Consider the following 9526-nt stretch of genomic DNA (forward strand, 5'->3'; position numbering starts at 1 on the left):
TTCTGTGTGCAAGCTGACGCCACCTCTCATCTTCAGCCCGCAACTTCCTCTGTTCCTCCAGCGATTCAGCCCGCCACCTCTCCTCCTCAGCCCGCGATTCAGCCCGCCACCTCTCCTCTCGCTCATATTGGGCTTTTCGATAATCAGTCATTGACTGCCTCCACGCATTCTGCTGTGCTCTGTCAGCGTGGGAGGCAGTCTGTAGTTCTGTAAACATTTCATCACGCGTCCTTCGCTTCCGTTTTCGAATATTCACTAGCCTCTGTGAAGGAGAACGATTTGCAGCTGGTGGATGAGAAGGGAGAGGTGGTTAAAAAAGATACATTTTAGAGAACAATGGGTACACTCTTTCACGTTACATTTTGCTGTTCACATTACACAGCAGATGTGCTTTCGTTACAAGGTCGCATTTTTCCTCTTATATTGAGGGCCTGCCGGTTTGGTGTGAGAGATCACTCATGCAGTGCCAGGTCACAGATTTCAGCTTGCAGGCAGCCATGGTAAGACACAGTCTTTTGGCTTTTTTAACCTTCTTAACATGTGGGGATGGTTTCAAAGAGTACTGCTCTCATTAACCATACCAAGCACACGTTGGGTTGGCCATTTAAAATGGGTTTGCAATGTAAAAGGAGGGGCTGCGGTTTCAGGGTTAACGTGCAGCACAAACCCAACTAATAACCCTCCCCCACACACCCAATTCTCTGGGATGATCACTTCACCCCTCCCCCCACCGCGTGGCTAACAGCGGGGAATATTTCTGTTCAGCAGACCAGGAAGGGGCACCTCTGAATGTCCCCTTAATAAAATTGCCCCATTTCAACCAGGTGACCGTGAATGATATCACTCTCCTGAGGATAACAAAGAGCGATAAGGAATGGATGTTGTCTGCATGCCAGCAAACACCGGGACCATACGCTGCCATGCTTTGTTATGCAATGATTCCAGACTACGTGCTACTGGCCTGGCGTGGTAAAGTGTCCTGCCATGGCGGACGGGATAAGGCAGCCCTCCCCAGAAACCTTTTGCAAAGGCTTTGGGAGTACATGAAGGAGAGCTTTCTGGAGATGTCCCTGGAGGATTTCCGCTCCATCCCCATAGACGTTAACAGACTTTTCCAGTAGCTGTAATGGCCGCTATTGCCAGGGCAAATTAATCATTAATCATTAAACACGCTTGCTTTTAAACCATGTGTAATATTTACAAAGGTACACTCACCAGAGGTCCCCTGTGTGCCCACAGGGTCTTGGGTGAGTTCGGGGGTTACTGGTTCCAGGTCCAGGGTGATAAACATATCCTGGCTGTTGGGGAAACTGGTTTCTCCGCTTCCTTGCTGCTGTGAGCTATTTACATGATCTTCATCCTCATCTTCCTCGTCCCCAGAACCCGCTTCCCTGTGTGTTTCTCCAGTGAGGGACTCATAGCACACGGTTGGGGTAGTGGTGGCTGCACCCCCTAGAATGGCATGCAGCTCTGCGTAGAAGCGGCATGTTTGCGGCTCAGCACCGGACCTTCCGTTTGCCTCTCTGGCTTTGTGGTAGGCTTGCCTTAGCTCCTTAATTTTCACGAGGCACTGCAGTGCGTCCCTGTTATGGCCTCTGTCCTTCATGGCCCTGGAGACCTTTTCTAATATTTTGCCATTTCGTTTACTGCTTCGGAGTTCGGCCAGCACTGATTCATCTCCCCACATGGCGATCAGATCCCGAACCTCCCGTTCTGTCCATGCTGGAGCTCTTTTGCGATCCTGGGACTCCATCACGGTTACCTGTGCTGATGAGCTCTGCGGGGTCACCTGTGCTCGCCACGCTCAGCAAACAGGAAATGGAATTCAAACGTTCGCGGGGCTTTTCCTGTCTACCTGGCCAGTGCATCTGAGTTGAGAGTGCTGTCCAGAGCGGTCACAATGAAGCACTGTGGGATAGCTCCCAGAGGCCAATAACGTCGAATTCCGTCCACACTAACCCAATTCCGACCCCCTAAGGCCGATTTTATCGCTAATCCCCTCGTCGGAGGTGGTGTAAAGAAACCGGTTTAAAGGGCCCTTTAAGTCGAAAGAAAGGGCTTCGTCGTGTGAACGTGTCCAGGCTTAATTCGATTTAATGCGGCTAAAGTCGACCTAAACTCGTAGTGTAGACCAGGCCTAAGCTGGGGGGAGAGGTAGATAAGCTGTAGGGTAGGGATAGGGTCCATAGTGACCTAGACAAATTGGAGGATTGGGTCAAAAGAAATCTGATGAGGTTCAACAAGGACAAGTTAGAGTCCTGCACTTAGGAAGGAAGAATCCCATGCACCGCTACAGTTTGGGGATCGACTGGCTAAGCAGCAGTTCTGCAGAGAAGGACTTGGGGATTACAGTGGATGAGAAGCTGGATATGAGTTAGCAGTGTGCCCTTGTTGACAAGAAGGCCAACAGCACATTGGGCTGTATTAGTAGGAGCATTGCCAGCAGAGCGAGGGAAGTGATTATTCCCCTCTATTCGGCACTGGTGAGGCCACACCTGCAGTATTGCGTCCAGTTTTGGTCCCCCCACTACAGAAGGGATGTGGACAAATTGGAGAGAGTCCAGCGGAGGGCAACGAAAATTATTAGGGGGCTGGGGCACATGACTTACGAGGAGAGGCTGAGGGACCAGGGGTTATTTAGTCTGCAGAAGAGAAGAGTGAGGGGGGATTTGATAGCAGCCTTCAACTACCTGAAGTGGCGGGGTCCAAAGAGGATGGAACTAGGTTGTTCTCAGTGGTGACAGATGACAGAACAAGAAGCAATGGTCTCAAGTTGCAGTGAGGGAGGTCTAGGTTGGATATTAGGAAACACTATTTCACTAGGAGGGTGGTGAAGCACTGGAATGGGTTACCTAGGGAGGTGGTGGAATCTCCATCCTTAGAGGTTTTAAAGGCCCATCTTGACAAATCCTTGGCTGGGATGATTTAGTTGGTGTTGGTCCTGCTTTGAGCAGGGGATTAGAGTAGATGACCTCCTGAGGTCTCTTCCAACCCTAATATTCTATGATTCTATGAAAACCAGCACAGTGAGTAGCTGTATTTTCCTTTGAGTGCACTTCCTCCAGCACCTGGCACTTCCTGGGAACTCATGGCCCTGCAGCCTCATCTGGCTTTGTTTGTGGGATGTGGTGAGTAAGTAGGGCTGGGTCAGGCTACAGTTTGATTATGGTGACAAGAATTTAAGTTCTAGCCTCTTGGGCTGAGCAGCTCCTCTGTATAAACTGGGCACTTTGCGGGGCCAGCACCAGGTGACGCATCTGTCAGCAAGTCAAAGGGGATGCGCACGGGGGCGGCGCTAGGGGTCAGCATCTGTCAGGGAGTCAGATGGGTCGTGCATGGGGCTGGCATTACGGATCAGCATCTGTCAGCAAGTCAGATAGGACGTGCATGGGGCTGGCACTAGGGGACACTGTCCATTGTTGAATTAGAGGGGATGCATGTAGGGCTGGCACTACAGGGTGGTGTCTGTCAATGAGTTGAAGCGGACACATAGGAGGACAGCGCTAGGAGATGGTGTCTGTCAGTGAGGCAGAGTAGACACGTATAGACCCTGAGTTAGGCAGCCCATCTGTCGGTAAGTCAGAGAGGACACGCACAGGGCGAGTGTTAGGCGACCCATCTATCGCTGAGTCGGAGGGGACGCGTGGGGGGCCAGCAGTAGATTACCTGTCAGTCAATGAGTCTGTTAGTGAGAGTCGGAGGGGACGCAGGGCTGGTGCTAGGCGACCTGTCTGTTGGTGAGTTGGAGGGGACACGAGGGGCTGGCACTAGGTGACCCGTCTATCAATGAGGCAGCGGGGACACATGGGGCTGATGCTACAGGACACGCGGGGCTGGCGCTAGGCCACCCGTCTGGGAGTGAGGCGGTGGGGGCGGGTGCTGGGAATGTCAAGTGCCTGGAAGAGCAGCTAGAGAAAGCCTTGGCAGGGGATGGTGCTCACTGGAAGTAAAGGGGGGTCAGGCAGGAGTTTCAATGCCAGTAGCAATGGGGAAATGGAAAGTGACTGACTAGCGTCAGTGAGAGGCTCAGCGAGGGTGGTGGAACGCAGGGTGCCAAGAGCTAGAGAAGGAAAGTAGGGCTGGAGGACTAAGAGCCTAGGCCCCTGAGAGGAGGGGAAGTGAGAGTGGAGGGTGGGGCAGTGAGAGGGGAGGGGATGCCCAGCGAGGCCTGCTGCTATGATGCTGCCTCAGCCTGCCCTGCCTTCCCCAGAGAGGGCCTGTTTCCATGGTGAGAGGAGGAAGGATGTGGTACTTCCCAATGTCTCATTCACTCTGTGCAGGGCTGTTGCAAGGGCCTGCTGTGTCAGACTGGAGGGACAGACTCTCCGCAGAGCGTCCCAGAGGTAGCAGGGGAGTCTAGCACCTGCAGGGGTGGGTTGTCGTTCCTGGGCCAGGACAGCAGTGGGGGGATAGATATTTCCAAGGGCTGCTGATTACAAGCTGCACGAGGCTTGTAACCTCCCATGCCATGTGGAAACCAAACCCTCATTCAGCCCTGCACAGACACTCCTGAGCCCACTGCCTGCCCTCAATATATCACCTCCAAAGTGGGGCGATGCCCACATTCATCTGGCTGAGGTCAACATGAATAGTGGCTTCCTCTTCCTCATCCTCTCCCTTGCAGAGCTGCCCACTCTCACAGTGTTGGGGGAGGACAGATTTGGGTTCTCATTAGCTCCTGATTTGTTGTCTTCAAACTTGTGAAATGTTGCCCTTATCCAAAATGACCGCCTTCTCCTATTCCTCTCAATGGGACTAAAGCCAAAGCTCCCCTCAGCCAAGATACCTGCCGTTTTCCTACAGTCTTTGCAGATGACAGAGAGGCTCCTACAGGGATTACGGGGAGGAGGGGGATGTAGTGGGTACTCTTCCAAGCTCCGCCCATACAATAAGCCCCACTCACTCACGATGCCAGAATGAGGCGCTGCTCTCAGTAGCTACCGAAAGGTGATAATGTGAGCTCTCTGCACTCCATGGGACCCTTGGGCTGGGCTCCCTTGTGGCAGGAGGAAACAACAAGTGGTGGTATCTCCCAACTCCACCTGCTCCTACCTCCAAAATGAACCATCACTCAGTGCAGGCTGCTCTCCTTGCATGGGCACTGAAATAATTCAGTGTTGACAATGACAACATCAGCACTGACATCTGACTTAGCACCCACTGAAATAAGTGGGGCAGATCATACCTCAGAGCTATTGTCTCAAGCTCTCTGCAGACTCAGGCAGACATGGCTGCATCAGTTATAGAATCATAGACTATCAGGGTTGGAAGGGACCTCAGGAGGTCATCTAGTCCAACCCACTGCTCAAAGCAGGACCAATCCCCAGACAGATTTTTGTCCCAGATCCCTAAATGGCCCCCTCAAGGATTGAATTCACAACCCTAGGTTTAGCAGGCCAATGCTCAAACCACTGAGCTATCCCTCCCTGGTTATGTTCCGGTCAAGTTTTATGTCACAACCGTAACTGCTAGAGAGGCACTATTGTTTAAATTGAAAGCTGAGACTCTGAAGAACAAGAGGGCAGCCTGGGGAAGATGGATACACTGCAGTAACATGTACCAGCCTAATGCTAGCCCTGGACTTCCCCTGGTAAAGATGGCCACTATCCCTCATTGTTTCCAATAGAGCTGAAGCCAGGCTGCCTCAGAGAAGATGGTAGACCCTCAACGAGGCCCAGGCAGGAGACATAAAAATATGGAGGTGCCAGGAATGAGCCTGTGACGGCAGCCAGGAAGGGGGAGTGCGTTAAGAAATTGGAATCAGAGGCATGGGGAGTAGGAGGGAGACTGAGGGAGATTACACCTTGGTGGGGGTGGGGTTCCTGGGGAGGTTGGTTGGAGTTTGGGGTTCCTGGGAACCATAGTTGGGGGCAGGGTTCCCGGGGAGATTAAATACAGGTGGGGCTCCTGGGGAGGTTACTTAGGGGGTGGGTTCCTGGGGCGATTATATATGTGCTGGGTTCCTGGAGAAGTTTATCAGGGCAAGGTTCCTGTGGAGGTTAGATAGGGGACAGGTTCCTGAGGAAGTTAATTGGGGGTGGGTTTCTGAGGAGGTTAGTCGGGGTTTGGGGTTCCTGGGAAGTGCAGTCGGGGGCAGTGTGTCTGGGGAGATTAGATAGGGGACAGGTTCCTGGGGAAGTTAATCAGGGGCAGGTTCCTGGGGAGGTTAATCCTGGAGTTGGCGGTGGTGTATTGAGGACTGTGTTGGAATTGCAAGCTATCACTTTTAGAGTGGAGGTTTTCTTGGTCTTGCTTGCAGTCTAACGGGCTCTGTAGGGAAGCGTGTGATCAGAGTCACTCTGGAAAAAGCCAGAGTCGAACAAGGTGGGGTAAGTAGTGTCTCCTGCCTTAGGGAGCAGCCTGGTTTCTTTCTCTCTGGTTTTGATTACCGTGTGTGATCTGCCTGGTGTCTAAGAGTAAAAGTAGTGCTACACTGCACCCTTCCAGCAGGAGTATTTGATGTCTTTATCTAACTTCTTTGTGTGTAGGTCATGAACAACACTGGGGAGGCGCATCCTGAGGAAAATCCTTTGTATCACTCTAATGGCTTGTGGCGATGCTTGTAGCCACCCCTTATGGAGATGGGTCTGGCGCTGTGTGTGTGCTCTAGGCAGGCCCTGGAGCCAATATGAAAGGCCTGTGCTGGCTGCACACCAGGCCCCCTGGCCTGTCCTCATGACTGGCCTAGCACGGCCACTGCCCCATGGGACTCTGCTGGATCAAGGAGATCCAGGCTGCTTGACCCTGAAGTGTTGGGGAAGGGGGTCCAGGTGCCTACCAATGGCCAGACCCAGGAGCCCTGTCTCCTTCAACCTCCTCTTGCCTAAGGTTGCTCAGTGCTAGCTGGTGTTGAGCACTCACTGGAGCCAGTCCTTGCAGGCTGCCAGAGGAAGTGGTTAGCAGCACGTGATCAGCTCAGCCTAGAATTGCCTGCACCACAAACACCTTGAAGGGCTTTGATCCATGAGCTAAAACCCTGGTGATGTTTCTGCAAAAGTTTCTCACCAGCCTGAGAGCGGAGCAGCTACTGCTCTCTGCAGACGCAGCCCAGCCCTTCAGCACCCTCACAGGAAGGAAATGACAAGTGCCATCCCCCCCACCCACAAATGCACAAGCAGGGGTTTTCACACCCCTGCACTCAGCGCTGGGCAGGAGCCACATTCCAATGCACTCGTGCCAGGATCGTTCCAGGACTGGACTCTGCTCTCACTCACATCAGTGCAAACCCAGGGGATCTCCATGGACTTCAGTGACATTAGGCAGCTGAAGTTGGCCCCCCAGCCTTGAAATGTGGCAGTGCCTACAGCGCAATGCACTAGTGCTGGGATCTGCTAACTCCCAGCTCCAACTCATACGATTCACCCTCCTAGCTCATCTGGTGCCGGGGGCCACCTCCGACCAGCAAGCGAAGGCAAACTCCACAACCCAGGGCCCCAGCAGCAGGATTCATCCTCCTGCCTCACTGTCACCGTGGGATCCCAATGCCAGGTCACTGGCCCCTGGAGCAAGAAGCCAAGCGTCGGATTTTCACCCTGCACCATTGTCAGTTCTGAGCTCTTCAGCCCCATACAGGTCTTGGCAAATGAGAGCAAGCTCAGAGAAGAGCAACCCCAGTGATCAGGTGGGGTTGCGAAACCAGGAGCAGTGGCCAAGGAGACTCGCAGTGCAGCCAAGTGCTACCTGAGGGGGAAGGGAAGGGTGGGAGAGGGGGATCTAGGGAGATGCGTGGAGAGCAGCTAAGTAGACGCAATGGGGAGACACGAGCAGAGGAAATGTAGGCTGAATATCAGGAACGTTTTGCTGGCACTGGAATAGTGTCATGATGGGGGTCATGGCTTACCACTAAGCAGTCTAGCCTGGACCAAACCCTGGAGACATTCCTGCAGCACCCAGGGAGTGGGATGAGTGGGACCAAGGGCCGAGAGGCCTTTGCCATTTCTAATTCCTGTAGCTCCACAATTCACTGCCAGCCCCGGACATGGCAGAGGGTCTTCGTCCGGACTAGTCACCCTCCCACCCACCATCACGGGGGGTCTGCTCTCAGCAGGCTGGCGCAGGCTGGCGCCGTCCACCCCAGCAGGGTCTGATGAGAGACCATCCCTCTGTGGAACTGGCTGGATCGGTCAGCTCTGCCAGCGTCTAGTGTCAGGGCCATGAACCCGCAGGCAGCATGGAGCTGCTCAGAGCTGGGACCTGGGGGAGGGGAAAGACTGAGAGAACCTGCAGCTGGTGGGCTGGTCACGGCTGGGCTGTGGGCCGCCCTTTGCTGGAGTGGGCAGAGGCGCTTCTCACACTCACCTTCTTCTTCTGCGCCTGCTCCTTGTCGCTGGCGTTGGATGGCTTGCGGCGCAGCATGGCGCTCTCTCCAGAAAGGCTGGAACAGGACAAGCAAGGGGAAGCCTGAGCCGCGGAGCACAGCACCCGGCGTGTCACTTACTGCACCCGCAGCCGAAGCAGACACTGGGAAATGCACAGGAAGCTGTGGCGTCACATGAGTTGCACTTACGGCAATTGCTGCTCCAGGGCAGCTGGTGCTGGGGGAGGAAGAAGGAAGTAGCTTGAGAACGGTCTCCCTGCCATGGAACCCGGTGTCCTGTATGCCAGGGAGGGCACTGCCCATGTGCCCAGACACAGCCAGAGGATTCTTTCCGTGCTCTCTCAGCAGACAGTGCTACAGATGTTCATGACCAGTGCATTCCACCCCAATGGCTGCACAGATCCCTCTGTAGGGAGCCTCCCCTGAACCAGCTCCAGACTGGTTTATACATTTCTCCAGAAGGGCTGGAGGTAGCCTTTACGCAGTGAATTCCTGGTATTGTCCACGTGAGCACCAGGCAGTTGAATTCTGTCCACAACCATTGCTTGGGTTTTTGCAGGGTTTAACCTTAGTCACCTTTCAGCCAATGAAACAATAACCACCTGCTTCACAGCTATAGAACATTCATAGACATGAATGCAGATAATCCCCCCCATGTTCTGCACAGCTCCGCTTTGGCCATCCCCAGTGTGCGGCTCTGTTCCTTGCACAGATGGAGTGCCTCCTGCACACACTCCTCTAGGATCCACTGTGCATGGAAGGGGCAGTGATTCAGAGCACGTGTCCTGCCTTGCACTCATCCTGCCCTCAGGACTCCCGTGCTATAGTGGTCTCGTCCATGCCAAGAGTGGGGCAGCTGGGGTAAGGTCTAGTAGCAACCAGGCCTGCAGAGCTGCCAGGCAGCAGACACTCAGTAGCAGCTGTAACCAATTTGCGCTCCACTGCTGTGGACACAGACATGGGAAATCCCGCCTCAAGGGGTCTGACAGGCAGCAGCCTCATGGCTCCTGACTGGCTCCCTGCCCTATATAAATCCATGGGGCAATCCAGAAAGTGTCCCAGGAAACTGTGTGGGGCTGGAGCACCCACGGAAAAAAAGTAATGGGTGCTCTGCACCCACCAGCCACCCGCCAATCAGCTGTTCGGAGGGCCTTGCCAATCAGTTGTTTGGCAGTGGGCAGAAGGTGCGGGGGAGAAGGGATGGAGTAG

The 9526-nt window shown here is 54.0% G+C and overlaps 1 protein-coding gene across 1 annotated transcript in view; it reads right to left on the minus strand.

The window, feature by feature from the left end:
• The window catches only part of SASH3 (SAM and SH3 domain containing 3), a 31792-nt gene extending 23437 nt beyond the window's left edge, over positions 1-8355 (minus strand). The window contains exon 1 of the mRNA XM_024197210.1: positions 8299-8355. Within this exon, the coding sequence (XP_024052978.1) occupies positions 8299-8355 (57 nt within the window). The remainder of the gene's footprint in view (positions 1-8298) is intronic.
• Positions 8356-9526: the final 1171 nt, after the last annotated feature.

The sequence above is a fragment of the Terrapene carolina genome, unplaced genomic scaffold, assembly GCF_002925995.2.
Source record: "Terrapene carolina triunguis isolate 2854851 unplaced genomic scaffold, T_m_triunguis-2.0 Scaffold137, whole genome shotgun sequence".
NCBI lineage: Eukaryota > Metazoa > Chordata > Testudines > Emydidae > Terrapene > Terrapene triunguis.